This window comes from Phaethon aethereus, assembly GCF_964289735.1.
Source record: "Phaethon aethereus genome assembly, chromosome: 21".
Lineage (NCBI taxonomy): Eukaryota > Metazoa > Chordata > Aves > Phaethontiformes > Phaethontidae > Phaethon > Phaethon aethereus.
Genome location: NC_138597.1, coordinates 3,816,917 through 3,840,195, shown reverse-complemented (window position 1 = coordinate 3,840,195; position 23,279 = coordinate 3,816,917). Strand labels below are relative to the sequence as shown.

Below are 23,279 nucleotides of genomic sequence, written 5' to 3'. Positions count from 1 at the left end.
GCTGCTGCAGTCTGAGCAGCATACTGTGAATCCATGCCTGGTGTTCCCGGAGCTGTGTGAAACCCTCTTCTGCCAGAGCACTGAGCTCTGGGACTCGTTTGAACTTCTCCCCTCTCTGGGTCCTCTGCCAGGCAGAGTGTGGGGTACCCTGTGTGCTGAGACCCCTTGGCAGCTGCTATGGATTCATGGCTGTGCCTGGTGACACCCATTGCTGGGCCTTGCTGACTGCTTTTCTCTACATCTTTGTACAGGTGCTGGACATGGACGCAGAGGATGACCCCTTGTTACAGGATGCCTGGCTAGACGAGGAAGATGAAGAGGTAGCCTTCAGCTCCCAGAAGAGGTGGGAGGGTGCTCTGTTTTGTGGGAAAAGCCCATGCAGAGTCAGGCCCCTGCGTGCCACACTGCCCGTGTCTGGCTTCTGGAATATTGTTGGCTGGGTATTTACTAACCCATACTGTGCTGGCTTCATCCTTTTCCTGGGCTGTGCCATCCCTGCTGTGCTTGCTGTTGTCATGTTCCTCCACTACCCAGCCCTAGATATTGACATCTCCTACAATGCTTTCGAGATCCGCAACCATGAGTCCTCTCAGCGCTTTGATGCACTTGCCTTGGCCCTCAAGTCCCAGTTTGGGTCATGGGGGAGGAACCGCCGGGACCTGGCTGACTTCACCTCTGAAACTCTGCAGAAGCTCATCTTTGAACAGCTCCAGCAGCTTCACATCAATGCTTCCCATTTGGGGGTCAGCACACGGGTCAAGCGCAGCACACTGGAGGGCAGGACAAGCTCCCCCAAGCCCCATGCCCATGTGAACCCAGGAAACAGGACTTCCCGAGTTGGGAGGGGTGCTCCACGCTGGGACTACTCCAGCACTTACATCAGCGCTAACACACAGACACATGCCCACTGGCGCATTGAGCTCATTTTTCTGGCTCGAGGGGACTCTGAAAACAACATCTTCACCAGTGAGCGCCTGGTTACCATCCATGAGGTCGAGCGCAAGATCATGGACCACCCTCGCTTCCGGGAGTTCTGCTGGAAGCCCCACGAGGTCTTGAAGGACCTGCCTCTGGGCTCCTATTCCTACTGCTCTCCTCCCAGCTCCCTCATGACCTACTTCTTCCCCACTGAGAGAGGAGGGAAGATTTACTATGATGGCATGGGACAAGACCTTGCTGACATCCAAGGTGAGCTGAGGGCCGTGGGCAAGGGCTGGCATGTTCATGGCATGCATCTCCTGCAAGTTCAGGCAGTCACTGGTGTGCAGCTAAGAGGGGTGACTGCCTTGTGCAGAGAGGAAGGTGCTGCCGTGTTGCGCCTTGAGGAATCGTCTTTTCTGCACTAGGGCCATTCTTCTACCCTTTCAGCAAAGCCCCTGCAACCCCAATCATGCGTCACACAGACTCAAACAGGAGAGCGAGAGGGACAAATGAGGGGGAGTCCTGCATTGTACAGATGCCTTCTACTGTGAAAGACTGTGGTTAACTAGAGGAATGTCAAGTCTTGGACAGACAATAGGGATGAGCTTCCCTGTACCATGGAGCTGATGAAAGAGGTCTGTGGGCTGCTCTAGAGCTTGAAAGGCAGCTTATGAGTCACCAGCTGGAAAGGCTTCTATAAGGAAAGGAGGAGGAAGGCCCTGCCTCCTCCTCCCAGCTCCATACCCTGTACTATGCCCCTCTAGTAGAGCAGAGGCTCTGGATGGAAAAAGAGGTGAATCATGAGGAGTCTGTGGGTGTGATATGGCTGTGGGATGAAGCCTCCATCTGTCTCCCAAGCACAGGCTGCAGATGATAGCTATCCAGGAGCCATACAGGGAGCAGGCAAAAAATTAACTCCATCTGCTCCAGTGTGAGTAACAGTTCTGCTACCAAAACAGGAAAGAACATAGTTTCTGGGTCTTTCTGGTGTGAACTTAAGCGAACTTGGATTTTGGGGGTAGACAGGCAGTGTCTGTTACTCAGAACTAGCTGAGTGCCTCCATCTCTGCATGCCTCACACCATCAGATGGCAGAGGTGCCAGGACTACTCATCTTCCATAGGCATTGTTTAGCTCTTGTACTTCCCAATATGATGGAGCAAATATTGGACCAGTGTGTGAGAACTAAGTGCATCCAGCCATAGGAATATTGATAAGGATGTTGTGTGCATTGCTGCTTGGTGGAGCTGTGGTTCAGATCAGTCAGGTGGAAGATGCGTCCCTGATGGGGAACTGCATGTAGGTAACATTGCAAGCAGAGTCACAAAGCAGAAGTGGAACATGAGTCTTTGAAATCCAGCTTTCCCCAGCCCTCATTGCTTTCTGCAAGGCAGCATCACTCTGAAAGACAGGATCACTCCCAGTTTCACTTTGTCAGACTAGACCCCATGCCTTGCCAAATCAACTACGCAGGACCTAACAAAAGTGGTGCTGCTTTCTCCCACAGGGTCCCTGGAGCTGGCCATGACCCACCCCGAATTCTACTGGTATGTGGATGAGGGCTTGTCTGCCGAGAACATGAAAAGCTCCCTGCTGCGGAGCGAAATCCTCTTTGGGGCACCACTGCCGAACTACTACTCGGTGGAGGACCGTTGGGAGGAGCAACGCCGCAAGTTCCAGAACTTTGTCATCACTTACGTGGCCATGCTGGCCAAGCAATCCACAAGGTGAGGATCTGGGCAGACAGGGCAGGTGCCTTGCTGGGAGTGGGCGAGAGCAGGGCAACACAGAGGTTGGAGAGGATGGTACTTTCTGTTGCACTAAAGGAGTGGATGGAATGGGCTCTTCAGGGTGTAAAAGCTCTGTCTTAAGGTTTGTGCTGGGCAGATATGTCTACTCTGCTCTGATAGCCCTGAAGGCACAGGAGGCTTGGCATGCCAGCTCAGACTGCTGGTCAGTCTGGAACAGTGGCAACAGCGTAATGCTCCAGACAAAGGAGAAAAAGCATCCCCTTTGAAGTTGGGCTCAGGCACAGTGCTGTGAATGAGGGTGGGGAGCATATGGCAGAAAACCACTCATACGCTTTCCTTTAATGCCTCTTCCTACTGCAGCAACACGCCAGAGACATCAATAGAGATCGTGAAAGGGAGCCAAAGATTGAATCCAGTGCCTGCCTTTCCACTCAGCCCCTTTCTGGCATTGGGTCTGTTTGCTTCCATCTCACAAGTCCAATTCCACTGGCTCCAACAGAGCTGCTTCTCTGCCTTCCTGGTCTGAGTTTGGCCCCAGCTGGTCTGATGCACGGTGTGAAATGGTCCTTACTCAAGTCATCAACTTGTGGATCTGATTCTACTTTTGCTCATGCCAATGTAATTCCTTCCAGAAGTGTTTACTCTTTGTACAGAGAGATAGGGAGGGGAGTTTCAGGCCAGGATAAGTTTCAAGAAAGGCAGGGTTTTTTCACCACCAGGTCTATATGACTTTGCTTGAATAGAGCTTTGCTCAGTGCTTCTGAGAGGGAAATGGTAAAAATAAAGCTAAAAGGGCTAAAAGAGTAGCCCAGTATCCAGACAGCTGAGGGAAGGCAGTGAGTCCAAGTGTTCGTGTGCATTCTGAGTCTCCAGCTATCTGCTGCTCTGAATCTCAATAGCTCCCAGAACGAAGGGATACCGATCTTCAAAGGCAGAGTGAAAGGCAGCCAGCACTTGTCAGCCCTGAAAGCAGGCAGCCACAGACCATTCTCAGCAATGGGCTGGCAGAGTGGGTTGCAGTTATGGGAAGCAGAAAGGGAATTGGGGCCAAGGCTCGGTTCTGAAGCTTGGCTTCCCGATAGCCTCCTATGGTGCAGTGTTATTGTACTCCTCCTGGTTAAATTATCTTGGATTACTTCCGCTCAGAGGCTGATTCCAGAAGCAGAAGCTGGTAAATCATATGGTTTCTGATAATCTCTCACTCTGCATCTGCTGGTTATTACCTTTGTGCTTAATATAATAAGCAATTATTAGGATTCCAGATGGAATTGGCTTTGGAGGCTTCAGGAGCTGTTCCCTGACAGCAAGAAGTCTGTTAGTGCCAGAGACTCACCATGCACTGGAGGAATTAAAATATTAGACCTGCTCTTTTATTTTTCTCCCTTCTGTGTGAACTTCACCTCCAGCAGCAACCTTGTTCAACCTGCTGTCACCACTCCGAGCTGTTTCATCAAAGCACTGCCAAGTTTATTAGAGCAGTGACCTCCTTTGGCTCTGGAGGAGACATCATACTTTGTTAAATCCCCTGGCTCTGCTCCCTTTGTACTCAACTCTGCCTAATTCTCTTCCTTCCTTCATATCTTTCCACCCTAGCAAAGTCCAGGTGCTGTATGGAGGGACAGATTTGTTTGACTATGAAGTGAGGAGGACCTTCAACAATGACATGTTGCTGGCCTTCATCAGCAGTAGCTGCATAGCTGTCTTGGTCTACATCCTTACCTCCTGCTCAGGTAGGCTGCAGTCAGAGCTGCCCTACTTTTGCACAAAGCCAAATACGGTCCCTTCCAACCCAAAGTACCCTATGATTCTGTGCCATGACTCCTTGTGGCTGTGCAATCCCCAGGAGAGGCTCTGATGCCCTGACACCAGGCTGACTTTGTGGCACAGCAGCATGCAGGAGGTCACGCAAGTCTGATTGTCCAGAGCAGACATTTGTGGGGAGGATGGGGGGAAGGCTCACAGGAGAACAGGAATAAGATGCACATTCTCATTTTATTAATGCGGGTGTAAAGCTGCTGTAATTTCATGGATGGGCCTCAGTGGAAGGAATCTGCAAGCGGTCCTCTTGCAGCCCTGAGCTATTCTGTCACCAACACAGTCCTGGGAACCAGTATTCTGACAGGGCAGGTACGAGGAGTCTGTTCTCCCAGGGGGTGGCCAGCAGTACTGTTTTTTCCATGTTCTTTTCCTCCTATAGTGTTCCTGTCATTCTTTGGCATTGCCAGTATTGGGCTAAGCTGCCTGGTGGCTCTGTTCCTGTACCACGTCGTATTTGGGATCCAGTACCTGGGTATACTCAATGGGGTGGCTGCCTTTGTCATTGTGGGGATTGGTAAGCACATCCTTATTCAAAACCTACCTGTGCTGCCTTGCCGTAACTCCTGCTTGCAGGAGAAAGAAAGGTGGTGGCGGCAAATGTAGATTGAATTTTCAAGCCATTTCCCTCCATTATCTGTAGGTGAAATATTTGCAGGTCAGATGTTGAGAGGGAAATTAGATTTTTAGCATGTGTCCCTACTGTGAGCAAAGTATCAAAATCTCCCCGCTCTTTTCCCAGGGGTTGATGATGTCTTTGTTTTCATCAACACCTACCGCCAAGCCACCCACCTCAAGGACCTGCGACTGCGCATGATCCATACTGTCCAGACAGCAGGAAAGGCCACCTTCTTCACTTCCCTGACCACGGCTGCAGCATATGCTGCCAACATCTTCTCTCAGGTACACTGCAGCTTTGGGATTTGGGGCTTTCTGTTTCTACCCAAGGCCCTAATAGAGAGGGAAGCTGCCAGCACCATCTTACTGCCCTCTCCTCCAGCACAGGGACATGCTGAACTTGCTTGCCCTAGAGGACTGTCCCTTACCCGCTCTAAGGCAGTGGACACGCTCCCTGTATCTGCATCCAAGGCAATATTTCCTGTGCCACTGATCAGCTCAGCTCTGTTTTTTACCAGGTTTGCTGACTACCATGACTGAGGTCAGCATGTGCTATTCTCAGGTTCCTCCAGGTACCTCTTTCTGGCCTGATGTCTCTCCAGGTCTCCCTGCCCCAGTTGATCCCAACTCCACGTTCTCTCTCTCCATGTAGATTCCAGCCGTGCATGACTTTGGACTCTTTATGTCGCTGATTGTGTCCTGCTGCTGGGTAGCTGTGCTCTTCACCATGCCAGCTGCTCTCGGAATATGGACCCTTTATGTGTCCCCACTAGAGAGCTCCTGCCAAACCAGGTGAGCCCTGGAGCCTCCTTGTGTGGGTGGGAAGTTGTTGTGGAACTCATGGCCAAGGCAGCATGCGAATCCCTGCCCTGTCCTCTCAGTTATCCTCACCTCTCTCAGGCAGCTTGGCTTTGCCATTCCCCGTTAGTCTCTAACAGAAGAGATATTTAGCTTCTGCCATTCCAGATTGGAGCAAAATGGAAGGGCTGGGTCCCAGTCTTATTACCCCTGGTGTATGCACAGGTGCCTCCCAGGAACCAGACTGCAATGCCAGTCATACCTCTTCATTGAATCCCATGGAATATTGGAGCCATCTGTGTCCTCAGAGCACTGCCTGCACAGCTAAATCCTCAAGCTGTGGAGACAGAGGCCCTGCAAGGCAGTCAGATCTACATTGTGCCTGTGAGCACAAGCAGTGCGTGCGGATTTGTATTTGAAAGCCAGCACAGTTCCCCTTCCCCTGCTCTTTAGCAGTGCAGATAATCTGGCCTGATTTAATTCATTAGCAGGGAGATGAACTGCTGAAACTTCTGTCACTCAGCACCGAGTGTTCGTGGCTCAGCCCTGCCTCTGTAAATCCAGCCCAGCCTGCTACTGCTTTGCCATAGCAGCTCAGCCTCTGACCTCTTAGCACTTAGCAATGGAAATTGCTCATGGCACTGCCTGTTGTCTTTCCAAGTAGTTGGAGCAGGCTGTTGCTGCTTCTCTTGTCACTGAAGGAGCCCACTAGTAACTGTTTGCAGAGTATGTGGCTTAAAACTCCTGCCTTTATCTGCTTCCTTGCTCCAATCTAGCTGTAATCAGAAGTGCACCAAAAAGAGTGCCTTGCACCTGGCTGAAGATCTCTTCATTGCCTCGGAGGCCACCTCCAGAGCAGGCAGAGAGACGCTTCCCTATCTCGATGATGACATCCCACTGCTCAGTGTGGAGGAGGAGCCTGGTATGTGCCTGCTGTGTAGTGCCTTCAGGGGGACCACACTGCCCTGTTCATCCTGCAGTTCTTCCTGTCCCTGCCACTGGTCCATGTTTTCCCTACTTTTAAGCTGGAGATGGTGCTGTCAGAGGAGGTTGTAGGAGTCTGAACTCACTAATGGTTGTAAGTTGCTTTGAGATCTTCAGTGATCTCTTTGATCTTTGCTAATCCTCTTGGGTCTAACTGTGGATTGTACTTTCTGGCTGGAATCACTGATGGCGACATGGATGTAGCCATGAAACATCTAATCCATAGCACAGGACAGCTCATCTTTGAGTCAAGAGTTTTCCCCTCTTCCTTGCTGTTCAGAGCACTATGCTTGGGAAGCAGGCGAGACAACACTTTGTTCTGCAGCAGCACCTCCTCAGAGCATGCCCTCCATCATGGCTAGAAGGACTTGCCTGAGACCACATAAGCAATCTGGAAAAAGAGCCCAGAACATTTCCTATCTCTTGTTAGCAGGAGATAATCCTTCTAGCCCTGATGGAAGATAAGGGTGCTTACGGGATCATGTTCTACTGTATTTGGCTTTTAAAACTTGCTGGGATCTCTCTTTTTTTTTTTTTTAAATTCACCACAGGAGTAGTCTGGGCAGTGAGTAGCCTTCAGGCCTAGCAGCAAACTGGAACGGGAGGCAAATGGATCAGTGGCTGAGCGCCCAGTGGCTGAGAGCCTGTCAATCCCACAGCAGTGTGCAGCCCCCCTCCCTGCAGAGCAGGCTCTGAGCTGCCTTTGATAGGCAGACAACTAAGCTTTGGCACTGTGCTGCAAGAGCTGTCTCCTTAGTATGCTAGAACCACACGCAGTGGTAATGTATGGAAATAACTCCTTCCCTTGAGCAGAGTAAACAGCAGGATGCTTTTCTCCAGGGGCCCCTGGGCATCAGGTAACTTGTGAAGAGGCAAAGCAGTTTGTTCCAGTTGGTGACCATGCATGCTCTATGCGTTGGCTGTACAGTGTGCCAGGCGCACTTTGGCCCCACTACAGCAAGTGCCCACTTCTCACCTGTAGAGAAGAGGGCAGTTCCCTAGGCATCCCTGAGCTGGACTAAAGAGATAGATAGGAGCCAGGCTGCAGTCTGGAGGAGGTCAGCTGTGTGCAATTAGCTGCAAGACATACTTACTGGGACAGAAACAAATTTTGCTTGGCCCAAGAAGCATGCAGTGTCCCTATGACCATATGGACAATGTTAGTGGGATCTGGCAGAGGAAGAATAGCTTGAAGCATAGGCTTTGGACTGAACAATGCATTTAGAAGTGTAGCTGTCACATGGCAGTGACTTGAGAAGGATGCTTCCTATGACATCCTGGGCAAGTCACTGCCTCTGTCTTACTCCATCTCGTTAGCTTGAGTGAGTGGTACAGCACCTTGCAGAAGAATTTGTAAAGGAGAGCAGAAAGCTATGAGACACACTCATGACACTGAGCACTGAGACTGCCTTTGATTTCTCTCTCTTTCTAGTCTCCCTGGAAATGGGGGATGTCCCCTTGGTATCTGTGATGCCAGAAAATCTGCAGCTCGCTGCAGAGAAGAGCAACCGGGGTCACTTGATAACTCGTCTGCAGGAGCTGCTGGAACACTGGGTTCTGTGGGCTGCAGTGAAGAGCAGATGGGTGATTGTGGGTAAGGAAGGAGGGGGTATTCAATCTGCATGGATTTTAGAGGGTTTGACAGCATCTCAATCAGTCTTCAATTTAGTGACAAGAGATTGAGAAAATGAACATAATACATGGCTTCTAACTCAGTGGAAGAGTGTCCCCAGAACAGTCCCTAAGGGAACTGCATGGGGAACTCTGAGACTTTTCCATCCCTGAGATTCACTCAGATCTGAAATGGCAAGCCCTGATGGGGTTATCCAGGCATGGGGCTCATTGCAACAAAGCCCAGCTGCCTGTGTGTTTTAGGGGCTCTTCCTTTTTCCCATTGAAAATACCATCTTTCTGCCACACCTCTGCTGTGGTAAGAGGTGCAAGATGCATGCAGGGTCCCGCACACTTACCTGGGCTTCTCCTTGCAGGGCTCTTTCTCCTTGTTTTGCTCCTGTCCATATTCTTCGCTAGCCGCCTCCATCCAGCTAGCCGTGCTCCAGTCTTGTTCCGGCCAGACACTAACATCCAGGTGCTGCTCGACCTGAAATACAACCTGAGTGCTGAAGGCATCTCCTGCGTTACCTGCTCAGGTGAGAGTGCTGGTCCCCACACCATGGTGGGTGCAGCCTGGCCTAAGCCCTGGGCTGGAGGAGCTGAAACGTGAGGTAGAGCCCTGCGTTGTTCAAATATCTCATTGGACATTGGATGGATCCTGTTGGAGGGAGGTGCACACTGAGCATGGGATTGTTGAGTTGCCTGTAGGGGTGGAGTATTTTGAAAAGTATTTCCTGCTTTAGCCAGGAACTGCCCGAGTGTTTCTGCTGGAGCAATTGCTTTACAGTCCATGAAAACTGACTACGTTTACTAGTAAGTGCTGGTCACATGCCAGGTCTGTGGCTCTGTGTTCCTTCCTTAGGGTTTGGTGTTCAGTAGCAGAGTCTGTGGTGTGGGCAGGGCTGCTAGGTCTCTTGTCATGCCATTCACTCTTTCCTCCCTGACTAACCTTGTGGGACAGGTTTGTTTCAGGAAAAGCCCCACAGTTTGCAGAACAACATCCGAACCTCCTTGGAAAAAAAGAAGAGGGGCTCAGGGTCAGCTTGGGGAGCCAAAGGGAGCATAAGTGATACAGGGCAGCAAGGTAGGTGGGCATGATGACTCTGACCACATTTGGGTCCAGGGCCCAAGGGTCCACTCAGTTAAAAACTAAATCGTATGATCTGAGTAGCTGATGGGGAATAATTATCTTCAGACCCTGCCCCATTTAGCCCTAGCTTGGTGCTGGATTGGTAAGGGGCATCATTACAATCTCCCTTCTCCTGAGTGCCTACTGTTCTCTAGGACATGGTCCTGTAACCCAGGTGGCAGCACAGTCTAGTGACAAATACCTCTGGTCTGCCTGGTGTGAGTATAGGGGCTAGGAGCTCAGAGCTTTTGCATCCCAGTCCTGTGTCACAACCTTGTTGGCAGGCCATGAGAAGAGTAAACTCAACCCTGCTTTGCAGGGGATATTGGAGATATTGGGCCGGGTCCCGACATGACATGAATCGATAAGCCATCAGGAATTAGTGCAGCTCAGGATATATTTGTGAAAACCTTTGAAAGGTGTGCTGTGCTGCTAGAAGGCAGAGGTTGTGCCTGCTGCCCCAGAGGAGACAGCAGACCAGAACAACCCCTTTGCAGCTGTCCGTGTCTGTAGGATTTGCTGAGTGTGAAGTGCCACTAGCCCTCATGCCCTTTGTTTTCTTCAGATCTCCAGGGGACTGTGTATATCTCCAAGTCCAGAAGCAAGGGAAGGCCAGCCATCTACAGATTCTCGCTCAATGCCAGCGTCCCTGCCCCCTGGCAGATGGTGTCACCAGGAGATGGGGAAGTGCCTTCATTCCAGGTGAGTCAGTCCAGGGATGTTGGACCCCTCTATCAAGAGTGCAGCACTCAACAGGTGAGCACAAGAGCCTCCTCCTGTTTCTCTGTGGGGTCCAAGGTAGCTGCAGGGAATTGCACTAAGGTAGCTAACTCTGAGGGCATTGTGCCTGGCATCGTTAGAGATTATGCCTCACAGTGCCACAGTACTTACCTGTTGCTGTTGCGATGTGACTGTCAGCAATGGGAGCAGAAGTGTGGGTGTCTGGAGATCAGATGAGGCCTGGCATCATCAGCTGAGCTCATTCTAGTAGAAACTGCTAATGAGGCAGCTGGCTTCCCACTGCCTCCTTCTGTCTAGCCACAGACACAGGGAAGCAGGCAACACTACTTGTGCATAGGCCATATTGGGTGCACACCCCCCAGGAGGACTCACCTTCAGATGTCCCTCACCCTAGGCCAGTCTAGACCACAGAGAATGGCATTGGCGAGGGGCCCCATCACACACTGGGGGGCCCCATCACACCCATTCCCAACCCTGGGAAGGAGGCAGGCTGGGGGCTGACTGGGTTTGTGCCTGCGGTGCTCATTCTAGGTGGCTGTACCAGTGCTCAGGGAGGAGGGGAGTGTGTGATGCTAATGTGCAACAGGCTGCAACCCTGTGGAGTTAAGTGTCTGTTTTCGTTAATTCATTGCTTAGGTGTATAGAGTGCCTTTCGGTAACTTCACCAGGAAGCTGACAGCTTGTGTGTCCACAGTAGGGCTGCTTAAGCAGACGAGCCCCAGGAAGTGGATGATGACCACCTTGTCCTGTGACACCAAGAGAGGCTGGAAGTTCGACTTCAGTTTCTACGTGGCCGCCAAGGAGCAGCAGCGAACACGGTAACCTTCCAAAACCCCCTCAGAGCCAGCAAAAACAGCACAGCCAAGTGGCTGATGTGGGATGCCTAATGTCCAGTGCCAGTCCTGCCCTCAGTTGGTGACATCCATGGCCCTAGGATTTGCTTTGCTGTAAAAGTGCCCCATCTTTGCAAAGTCATTTTGCAGGCCTGTAGCATCATTAATGTGCCAAAGGCTTGACAGGTGCGGGACTGTGACTGGAGGCTTCTTTGGGTAGCAAAAAGACATTGCTGATCTTGGTCTTGTCCTTACCCACCTGAGCTCTTGGGCTGAACAGGCAGCACAGAATACACAATGGCTAGGCATCTAGGTCTGGAGTTTGGATTCTGGAGCTCACCTTTTCCTTTCCTTCTGTCCCTGAGAACATCTGTTTCCCTGTAATGCTTTGGACACATCATCTTTACTGCCTCTGGTCCCCCATAACAAACTGTCTTTGCTGCACAGGAAACTGTATTTTGCCCAGTCGCACAAGCCCCCTTACCATGGCCGAGTGTGTGTAGCACCTCCTGGCTGTCTTCTCAGCTCTAGCCCAGACGGACCCACCAAAGGCATCCTTTATGTTCCCAGTGAGAAAGGTAAGCTGATAAGGACCTGTTCAGCCATGTCTGGCTGTCAGGTCCAGAGAGTCAGACCTTTTTTTAGCACCTTCTGATGTAACCAACCTTTCTTCTGTTTTGACAGCAGCACCCAAAGCAAAACTGTCAGCCACTTCTGGATTTAATCCTTGCATGAACACGGGCTGCGGGAAGCCAGCGGTGCGGCCACTGGTAGACACGGGAGCCATGGTGTTTGTAGTGTTTGGTATCAGAGGTGTTAATCGCACAAGGCACCTGGACAACCACGTCATCGGAGACATGGTACACACATTCTGGCATGCTGGACAGGCATGCTTGGGGCTGATGAGTGAAGGAAGGTCTCCCTGGATGGTGTTTAGTTAATCCCCACAGCCCAGGAAGCATGGTCCAGCTGTCTAGACAGATGGAATAGCAAAGGTGGTAGCATTGTGATGAGCCAAAAGTACATTTATGTTTTAGAAAATTCACAAATAATGGAGATCAGGAAGCCCTTACTGAAATCACTTCAGACTTTTTAGAAAATCCCTTTCTAAGTGCAATATCTAACCCAATTTTGACTCTAAATCTGGCTTTCCTGAGGATTTTAGAAGCAAACCCATCTTGAACTCAGTATGAAAATTTTACTACAAATTCAAGATCCAGGGAACTGATATTTTTCTACAATTGTTTATCTTGTTATGAGATATTAACATGAAAAAATACAAATCAATTACTCCAAGGAAAGGTTACTAAATGTGACTTTTCCAGGAACAGCTTATCTCCCAGATCTGATACCTTGAGACATTCACAACCTTTCCCCAGAAAAATTATGCTTAGCTCTAGTCACTTGGCAGATGCACTTCAGCTTTCTGCCATTCTTCCCACCTTATGATTTGGGGGCAGTGTGCAGAATCAGCCTTTGCCTCTTTCCTCTGGAGGGAGCAGTGCGAAATGCAGGCGGTGGAGTGTGCAGAAGGCTGGAGTTTCATGCTGGGCACTGCGAGGGATTCAGAGCCACTCCATAGGCAGACCCTTATGGTTTGGTGCATGGCATGGTGGCTATTCCTTTATCAGCGTTTCGGTCATACTGCCTGACATTTTTGGGGGGAGGCAGCGGGGGACATGTAGTTTCTTCCTGGGTTACCTGGTGAGGCAAAGATGTCTGGTGGGTGTTTCCACCATATAACCTGTGATCTGTATAAACTAGTCCTAGGCTGTGTAGCCAGGAGAGGGCTCGGCTTCTGCCTTTTTGTGCCAGTTGCTGTGTGTGCCTCACGTGTGGTGCTCTTCTTGTTGTGTCTCCTTGTGAAAGGGCAGCGTTATCTATGATGACAGCTTCGACCTCTTCAAAGAGATTGGCAACCTGTGCCGCCTCTGCAAAGCCATTGCCAGCAACACCGAGCTGGTGAAGCCAGGAGGGGCTCAGTGCCTGCCCTCTGGTAAGTAGGACTAATGCCAGCCACAGACCCCATAGGGAGATCCTGGGTCCCTGTCTGGAGACTGGTTCTCACCCTCCAGTCTGAGGAGTGTGGCTGCTAAGCGCTTTTAAACTTTCAGATCCCAGCTTGAAGCAGGGAAAAGAAAGGGAGGTACCAGTCGATAAATGTAGGCAGTGCAGGGAGGAGAGGTGTTTCTCAGCTGTCAGCATTCTTGACCTGGCTGCAGCACAGCTCTGCCTGTTTCCACCTGACTTAAGTCACAGCTCTTATCTCTGTGGGCCATTCAGCTCATACTTCTGTGTGTTGTGCTAGCCGTTTGGGGATGAGAAGTAAACAGCGATTGGGACAGGAACATCAGACTCCTGTTCTGCAGCTCTGCTTGCAGCAGTGTGTGTTTGAGCTGGGGTCCTCCGCAGCAAACCAGAAAGGGTGGCTGCTTCTTGCTGCCTCCTTTCTTCCCAAAGCAGCTAGAACATGCCCCTGGTCATGCTTTCTGTGAGATGAGAAAGAGAAATGATCTCTTTAACTCCAAAGACACTGGGCATATTCTTTGGGATTTAATCCAGTGAAGATAAGAACAGAATTGCATCTGTTCTTTCTGGTCATGGGTATTGCTTGTGATACACTTCCAATCTTTTGGACAAGAAAATATCTTCTTAGTAACTCCTGAATAACCAGCAAATCACACCTGATCTCATGTGATGAGGCTACTCACTGCCCCTGTGGCTTCGCATACCTAACCAGTGACTGTCTCTTCCAACTTCAGAGGTCACAATGTTGTGGACCTGAGTCTAGGAAGTTTATATTGGCTTCAGGCCAAAACCCAATCTCATGCCTGGAGAAAATCCCCGCCAGGCCGGGTGGCCAGCTCCTCAGTGCTTGCTGTTTGTACTGCTTCCTGACAGCTGGGGACAAACAGTGATGGTAGTGTCCTGTCCAGTCCTGATGGCACAGCGTGCCCTTTGAAGCTAGCAGCAGCTGAGGGCTCTGGTGCTTGAGACCTCGAGGGCTTTGGCAAGTCGGAGTTGCAAGGGGAAGCAGCTACTGACAAATGGGGTCTGCAACTTTCTTTTGGGTTTTGGGGTTTTTTTTTTCCGCTTGCTCCAGTATGCATCCTTTCTCTGTCCTGACCTCCATCCCTTGTTCTTTCTTTCTTTCCAGGTTACAGCATCTCCTCCTTTCTGCAGATGTTGCATCCTGAGTGCAAGAACATCCCTGAGCCAAACCTGCTGCCTGGACAGCTCTCACATGGGGCAGTGGGGGTGAAGGATGGGAAGGTGCAGTGGATCTCCATGGCATTTGAATCGGTGAGCACATGGCATTGACATCTAGACTTGTGACGGTTTCTTCTTGTGACTTCTGGGGTTTAGCTCCGCTCTTTCTGCACTGGCCACTTTCATTTGCAGCCATAATTTAGTGTTTGCTAGTGTTTGTGCCTTGCTGCAGACAGCATGCCTGCACCCACAAGTTGCTAGAAGTGGCTGCTTATGCCACAGTTTGCTCTTACCATGAGAGCTCAGGCAAAGAGCTGGTGGCAGATTTGCCCATCTGCCACTACCAATTCTGCCTGGTGCTGCAACTCCAGCCAGCTTGTTCTACCTCTTCCCTTGCCATGCATATCCTGCCCCAAAGAGAGGAACACAAGAATAACATGTTAATCTTCTTACAGACAACGTACAAAGGGAAATCTTCCTTCCAGACATACGCTGACTATTTGAAATGGGAGACATTCCTGCAGCAGCAACTCCAGCTCTTCCCAGAGGGCTCTGCTCTCCGGCACGGTTTCCAGACCTGTGAGCACTGGAAGCAGATCTTCATGGAGATTATAGGCAAGTAACTGCCATGTTTCTTTACCCGAGGAACCCACGCTCTCTGATACATCTTCACAGCACACACTGTCCCATCTGATGGGCATGTGTTATATCTTCAGTTTCTTATCATTGCTGTGCAAACTCCTAAAGCCTGTTTCTGCCCCAAGCAGCATATACTGTCAAAATCCTAGGCAGAGCCCAAGGAAATGTAGAAGGAAAGGGACTCTGCCCTCCTCATGTGAGAGGCAAGAATCTGATCACCCGCTTCCCACTTTCATCCTCCCCTTTCCTTCTCCCGCAGTGCGAGTCCCTGCCGGCTTTGTTGCCAGCAGGAGCACAGTGCCTTTCTTGTCCCAGCTGTCACCTTCCAGGAGTCAAATTAGCTGGCTTTTTTCTTCCAGGGGTGCAGAGTGCCCTATACGGTCTCGTCCTCTCACTGGTTATTTGTGTGGCTGCAGTGGCTGTGTTTACCGCTCACATCCTCCTCCTGCTGCCAGTGCTGCTCAGCATTTTAGGTAAAAACACCAATTCCAATGTGTCAAGCTCTCACTTTGTCTGAAATCAATGCGTTGTGGAACTGCCGAGTCTCTGGTGATTTGAACTGAGTTGCTCTTACTCTGTGTAAACCCTTTTGACTTTCCAGGAGGCAGTCCTGCTATACCTAGATGAATGGGAGAAACCCTCAACAAATGCACAGGAACCTCACTGGGAAAGTAGATTTGTGTGTCTTATCTACACAATCCCTTCTATTTGTTTAAATAGGGGTTTTAGCTACACAAATGCCATCCCTGCCTGTTATGTATAATAATGTGATTAAGTCCCACATGCTCTGAATAACAATTGCGCTACTTCCCAAGGATCTGCACCATGACTGCTGTTTCCAAGCAGTGGGAGGTTTTAAAAGCTGAATGTTTTAGTGGTTTTGTTAGTATTTGAAGCAAATTTGTAAATAGTTCCCTCTCCCTGGCTGGTGATTTGATGATATTGTGGACTAAGTGTGTTGCTAAACTTCTCGGTTTAAAAACCAAATCTATCATTTTAAAACCACTTAGTCTCCCACACATGACTCACAAACAAACATCACTCTTGCCTTTAAGAAAAACCTGTGCATGCGCTCAGCCTGTGTGTAATTCCAGCAAGCAAAACAAAGGGCCCTCTTTCCTGTAGTGCCTGTGTGCACACAGGCACGCTTGCGGGGCTTGGATTCTTTTAGCAAGCATTAGTCTAGATTGGCATCAGTCAGTTTGCCTAATATTTAATTAGGTGCTTCACTGTTCCCAGCAGGTCTGATTACCTGATTGAATGGTCCCTGTGGCCAGTGGAATGTGAGGGAAGTGATTTTTCTCTGTGGGTAGGAGGGATTATGTACAAGATTCAGACTGGCTAGCATGCAGATCTGTGGGGGTATATGGTCCCAAACTCCTCAGTGATTGACTTTTATCAGTAGGCCTGGGCAGCAGTCCCTTAGTCCTTTAAATTTGCCTAACATGACCTTCTTCACACAGGGGTGGTCTGCTTGGTGGTGACCATCATGTACTGGTCTGGCTGGGAAATGGGAGCTGTGGAAGCCATTTCCCTCTCCATTCTCGTTGGCTCCTCTGTTGATTACTGCGTGCACTTGGTGGAGGGCTACCTGCTGGCAGGGGAAAACCTGCCGCTACAGCAGGCAGAGGTAAGCTTTTTTTCTTCCTATAGCCTTGTATCCATTCCCCTCATGCCCTCCGTGCCACTCGGCTGGGATGCAGGACCTAAGGCATGATGGGCAAGGGAGGATGTGTCTTGCCACCCTCACAGCATGCCTGGGATGCCTGCTGCTTGTCCATCTGACTGGTCAGAGACTGATACGAGCTTGTGTAGCTGCGTACAGTAAACCCAGCTGAGGGTCCAACTCACATGGTTGTCCCTTTCTTACTGGCTACAGCTGTGTCCAAAGCACCCCCCTTTTCATGCCCCACTGAAGACAGTCTTGTGCTGGAATGGCCCTGCACTTGTTCTGTAATCTCTGCAAATTGCTTTGCTGTGCTGAGCTGGATGTCCAGGTCTTCTCCAGCCTTGTTAGCATCTTTTCCCTCTTTGGGAAGCTTGGGGATCTCTGATCCCAGGTATAGTGTTTGCATGCAGTGCCTCTGTTATGTAGGCCCAGGAGTCAGTCTGGTGTGGCTGAAAGGAGGCACAAAATCCAGTAGATTTTTGCCTTTACTGGGTCTTAACCTCATGACTGTTTGCCCAGTGTGCTCAGAGACTGCATGAACTGTCTGATCTGCACTCCTGCAGCATCTTTGTCCTGGACCAGGACCCCATCAGCTAAGCCACCCTCTCAGAGGCTAAAACATGCATGCAGCCCCATGTGCTTGTCCCCGCTTCCCCTTAACGCTGCTGTCCTTTCTGCCAGGACCCCATGGCGTGCCGCCAGTGGAGGACGATTGAAGCAGTCCGTCACGTGGGTGTGGCAATCGTCTCAAGTGCTGTCACCACAGTGATTGCTACCGTCCCACTGTTCTTCTGCATCATTGCCCCTTTTGCCAAGTTTGGGAAGATTGTGGCCCTCAACACAGGAGTCTCCATCCTGTACACATTAACTGTGAGCACAGCCCTGCTGAGCATCATGGGGCCTGGCACCTTCATCCGCAGCAGGACTTCCTGCCTCAAGGCTGTGGTGGGAGTGCTTATTGCTGGCCTGCTGGGTCTATGCATCTGCCTCGCCCTGATGAAGAGTGGATTTAAGATCCCTCTCCCTAATGGAACAGCCCTGTAGACCCTATACCAAGAGCCACATGCTCTGTCCTCTTGCTCCCTTTCTTTTGTCTTTTTTTTAAAGGATATTTTTTGTAAGAAAAAAAAAGAGGAAAAAAATCCCCTTTTTCCAGAAGTTTTTCAATTCCAGATGCACTTTATTTTCTAATGGGTTTTGCTCTAAACTTGTATTTATTTTTGGGTAGTGATGGATGGATGATGGAGAGTGAGGGCTGCCCAGGGAATACCTCAGCCCATGTGTAGGAGGGGAGGAGGTCTCCTCTCTGTTTTCTTTCTGCTTTTGTGTTTTTCTTTTTTTTTAATGAACACAGCTTTCTGGAACCGCAAAGCTAAAAGGGGAGAAGTTGGGAGGGCCATCTGATCCCTTTCAAAACCCCTCCCCTCCCCTTGGCCAGAGTCAGCATTGCAACGACGACTCTTGAGGTGATGTCCTATGCCCACACCAAGCCTGTGCCTCACTGCTTGGGCCTTCAAAAACAGCAGTGAGCTGTTCAACAGGCCTGGGAAATAGCATTGTCTGGGCCTCTTGGCCGTGCACTGTACCCAAGCTAGACCAGCCGTGAACTTGCTTCACAGGAGCTCTTACGGGTGTCATTGTAGGATCCAAACTAGAGATGTTGGGTACCTGCAATGACCTGCTTTCATTATTTGTGGAGGGTGTCGGGACACAGGGTTTTCCCCTTCTTTCTGAAGCGACAGCACACCTTTCACTGGGATCTCTTGGGTCTGTGAAGAGCCATCAGGAATGCAATTGGTGCCCTCAGCAGCCTGCCCTCCTCTCCCTCATCTCAGTAGTAAGGCCAAGGCAGTATCGATGCCCAGTCCCACCTCCTGCTCAGTGTGTGACCTCGCTAGTCACTGCCTCTGCTCTTCCTGGCAGAGAGAAAACAGACAGCCTTCAGGTCCCTGCAGAGCTTTTTGGTCATGGCAGTCAGCTCTTAACCTGAGGCCGAGCTAACCACTGGGGCCAGGTAGAGCCTGTAGTGGGGGCATGCACTGATAAACGGTGGTGCATCCTCTGTGGCAGCTTAAAGACGCCCTGCGTCATGTCCTGTGGAGACATGAGGGCAGCGGAGCTTCAGCCTGTGGCTGCTTCCTGCTTAGAGCAGATGGTTTATATTAAAGGAAAATGAAATCACAAACTGGTGCCATTAACAAGTACATTTTAAGCATCACCGATTCTATCATATTTTTAAAATTGAGATAGCTAAGTATGTGCATTGATATGCAGCACATCTGGTCCTTGGCAGAAGGGGAGGGGTCAGGCCCACTGGGAGATGCATTAAACATTATTTACAGGCATGCCAAAAGAGGGTGCTGGCCAGAAAGCAGCCTGACTCCATTTGTTTGCAGATACCATGTCCCTGATGGCTTTGTGTTCTCTCTCTGGATTGACCCCCTTTTTAAGATGGAAATTCCAGGAAGCGCATCCCCATTGCCAGCCAAGTTCTGGGGACTGTGCTGCTGAGACAGACCAGCAGCTGCTTCTGCTTGGTCAGTGTATCCCTGCTTTGATCCCTGCCAGTTTTACACCTTCACATCATGTCATCCCAGTGAAACTGGTTCAAATGTTTATTCCTAAAGTAGGTTCCCCAAGGTGTCAGCTGGAGAGAGGAGTGCCAGGTCAGGACTCTTGTTGATGCCAGGGGAAATACAGAGCAATCCTGCTGCAGGCAGTGAGGGTGGTGAGAGCATGAGTAGAACAGACCTGGTTTCTTCCCCACTGTCCCATGGTGCAACTGAGTTACCCCTTTCTGCAAAGTGTTCCTCAGCACCTACCTCTGACCTGCACCAGTTCCTTCATAATGAATCCTGTGCCCGTTAATAAATGGTTCTGGAAAGGATTTTTTGACTATCCTTAAGCTGTGCTGCCTTGATGGCTGCTGTGCGCAGTTCAGCACACACATTGATCTGTAAGCCATGCTTTTCCCTATGTCTGTTCTCCAGATTTAATTACTAGTGGTGTCCTGAGCACTCCTAAGTGGCACTCTGCACTGCGAGTGTAGAGGGCAGTGTGCTGATGACATACAGCCCCATGAGACCCATGTGGCTGTATGGGTGCTGCAGGGGAGAGCAAGGTAGCCCTAGTACTGCTGCCAAGGATCCTCTGGCTGGTGGCTTGACCTGAATTTAGTTAGTGCTTCAAATTCTTTGGGGTGATTAAAGCTGATGGATATTTCAGGTCACCAGACAAGACAATAAGTTGCTGAGTGCACCCTTAGAGGAAGTTTCTCCTTCCATGAACGTGAAGGAACCTTGAAAGGTCTTTAAGACCAAGCATAGATGCGCTTTGAATCCTGCAAAGTTTAAAGCTCATTTAAGCCCCTGGTGTCCTATGTTTGTGCTCACTATAAAGAGGCTATGTAAGCTCCCCACCTCCTTAGTGATTCTGGACACACCATGCTGGGACCATTCATTCAGCCACTCTTGGAAGGCAAATATTAATTTCAAAGTAGAGGAAGGCTTTTTATGTCCCTTGGGTCTGATCTGGCAGTGTCTGATCTCCAGACAAAAATAACAGAGTTCTTGGCACCTGACAGGATCTGTCCTGTTTTCTGGAGCAGGCAAGGGAAAGGACAAGCTATCATTTTACCTCCTCCTCTGGCCAGCCCAGGCTCAGTCAGTGCAGAAGGGCTGGCTGGCATTAGCAGGAGCAGAGCATCACCTTGCCCTTGTTTGTCCAAGGTGGTACTGGGAGCAATGGCTGGAACCATTCAGAAAGGAAAATGAGAGACTGAGATGAAGTGCAGAGCTGTAGCAGGTGATTCACAAGGTATGTTGAGGCGATTGTGCCCCTCCAGCAAGGAAACTGAGGCAAGGAGAGGAGGAGGAACTTACTCCAGGTTGTGACAGGAAGGCAGAAGAGCCAGGAGATGATCCTAGGTGATGCTTTTCACTGCAAGGACTCAGTGGATGTTGGTAAGCTGAAAACTTGGTTAAACGTAGTCATGAGACTTGTCTTAAGATCTAACTAGGCATTTGCCCCATCACCATTTCACTCTGCACAGCTCTGTGGTCAGAGTGGCTGGTGCTTTCTCCATGTGCTGTGGTGTGAAAGGCTTAGAGGTGGGGCCCAGCCTTCCCCAAAATGCTTACAACACCCTGATCTCCCCAAGCATCTGTGGAGACAATAAATCAGTAGCAGATGTGTACATCCATCTCCATGTAGGCAGCATCTTCCTTGGGATTAGAAAATATTCATGAAATTATAGAGGTAAGAAAATGGATGGGTTTATCTGAGCAAATGTGAAGGTGGGGCTGACAGCCCTTCTGGGAATCGGTGCTCCAAGGCAGATGCTCATAAAAAGCAAGGCCTCACCTGTCTGGCACTGTTTCAGGAGCAGATGCTTACCCTAAATTGATTCCTCCCACATCTCTGCCTGTCTTATTTCTCTGATGGCTCATCTGTTTCCCAGACCATCTCTTGGGCCCTGTCGTCTTGCTGAGCAAGGTTCAGCCTTCTCCGTGGCAGCTGCTCGTGCCTAAGGTGCTCATGGAGCATGGACTAAAAAGTGGCTGGAGATAGTCTCAGGGAGAATTTCTTAGGCAGAGCAAGCTAGGGAGTTAAAATGCTTCATACAAAGATGTCAGTTTTGATGTTTTTAAACAGTAGAACACAGCAGACCAGCCTTACTTGGAAGAGAATGCTCCGATTTTCCATTTCAGAACAATCTTTCTGCAATGCAAAAGAAATGTACGTGAGTTCTCAGAGCACACTGCAATGGAACACTTCTGTTAACTGCCCACTCCTTTATTTCTAGTAAACCCTGTTTTGAGAGTCACATTCTGAAAAGTAGATGTTAATTTTTCAGGATGGAGGTTGTTCTGAAACACTGCAGTCTCCTACAAAATGGAGTGGTTCCTGTCCTGACCAGAAGCTCTCTCCCTGCCAGCCCACGGCAGTCACAGAAGGACACTGCTCCCCAGGGTTGAAGCACTGTGCTATATACACAGAGCTGGTGGTGCTGCTCCTTACCTTCAGTGGAGCTGCTGAGTGAGTTTAAGGCTCCCCATGGCTGTGGACACTTGGGCAGAGAGTTTCTGCTCACAACAGCCCTGTCAAAATCAGCTTTGGAGTGAGGAGGAACTGAGCTGATGTGATTTGCAAAGATCAGTGTCAGGAGAAGGAATAGACCCGTGTCTCCTCACTCTGTGCCCTCATGTTGTGGTGCCTCTTGGGGTGCTGGGTTCACGTGGGTTCTGTACAGGCAACCAGGGCATCAGGTTTGGCCACTGATCTTAGCAATTCCAAAGGCTGCAGATACTGAAGGGGGATCAGTGGCTGAGCTGTGTTTCTCAATCCCTGCTGGATCTGAAACTATGCCAGAGCAAAGCCAGCCTGAAAAATACCCCCAAGAGAAGGATGTGTGGCGTGCTTACAGAGTTACTGGGACCACTGATACAGTAGTCTGGATGCAATGGTCTCCCAAGACCCCTGGCTTTGTATCTGCTGGAGCAACCTAGGGTGTTGCTTTATGTCACAGCATCTAATTCTTTTAGCTTGTCCTGCACTGAATTTTCTTACCAGAGCAGCCTACCCTCCTGGAAGGTTATAAAAGGCTTTTTATTTAACCCTGTGACATGTATAAATCCTTCCATGCTGTCCACTAAGGAAGCTGTGCTGACTGATTTGCAGCCAGGCAGGCCAAACTCACAGTCTCTTGGTTACTTACTTCCGAAATCACTCCTCACCCCGGATAGCCATAGTTCACAGTTTTTTCAAAGGTCTCCACTAACTGCTCTGCCCTGGCTTAGTACCCAGGGTCCTGGAGCTAAAAGTCTTTCAGGGCCTGTCTCCATCCTGAGGACGTAGTTTGGCTGTTTGGCTTTCTCCCCTCTGCTCTTCCTCTGGGCAGTTGCTGGAGGGGATGGGAGGGCGATGGCCGGGACCAGAGGACCAGACTGAGCAGATGAGCAGAAGGGTTTGCAGGGGGAAGCAGAAGACAACAAATGGGAGGGAGGATGTTTCAAAAGCCAAGGGGAGAAGACATGTGAGCACCTGTGAGGTGTCCCATGTGTGAGGACAGAAGGAAGGAGGGCACTGCCGTTTCACCACGTCATGTGCAGACCTTAGAGTGTCGGTTCTCAGAGTGATGTAGCACAATTCCTGATGTAACGTACGCGTGTTACTTTTGTAAGTTGTCTCCTATCCTCACTATTTTCAGTGTTCCTTGATTTTTGGAGACTGTTGTAAATAAAAAATTTTGACATTCGCACCTTTGGATCCTTCATCTTTGTTACTGTTGCATGTAAGTGTAGTGCTGGCTGGAGTGGCACTGATGTGTTGTGTATGTAAGTAATGCGGTGGGGATGAGGCCACAGCACCAGTTCCCAACAGGAATTGTTGGGATTGTGCACAGGATTGCTTCTGCTGCTGAAATTGGGCTCCTTGAAGCTGACTTACCACTTCAAGAAAAGCTGGCAGTCAGGAAAAGCCAGCTCAGGATCCCATGCAGGTCTGCAAGAGGGCTGGCTGAAGCGGGATCTTTCAAGTTTTGTGGAGGCCTTTTATTCT

General features: G+C 50.0%; 1 protein-coding gene across 1 annotated transcript; it reads left to right on the top strand.

Moving 5' to 3' along the window:
- Window positions 1-251: 251 nt before the first annotated feature.
- Window positions 252-17,765, top strand: DISP3 (dispatched RND transporter family member 3; the record flags this gene model as incomplete). The annotated part of the gene is made up of 20 exons (XM_082009383.1): window positions 252-1,188; window positions 2,428-2,647; window positions 4,265-4,401; window positions 4,869-5,003; window positions 5,229-5,389; window positions 5,757-5,896; window positions 6,679-6,824; window positions 8,319-8,480; window positions 8,875-9,036; window positions 9,462-9,584; window positions 10,195-10,331; window positions 11,007-11,188; window positions 11,651-11,781; window positions 11,888-12,063; window positions 13,073-13,199; window positions 14,361-14,506; window positions 14,869-15,028; window positions 15,412-15,525; window positions 16,516-16,682; window positions 17,403-17,765. Exons 1-20 carry the CDS (start codon window positions 261-263, stop codon window positions 17,763-17,765), a joined length of 4,017 nt encoding a protein of 1,338 aa, XP_081865509.1. The 5' UTR covers window positions 252-260.
- Window positions 17,766-23,279: the final 5,514 nt, after the last annotated feature.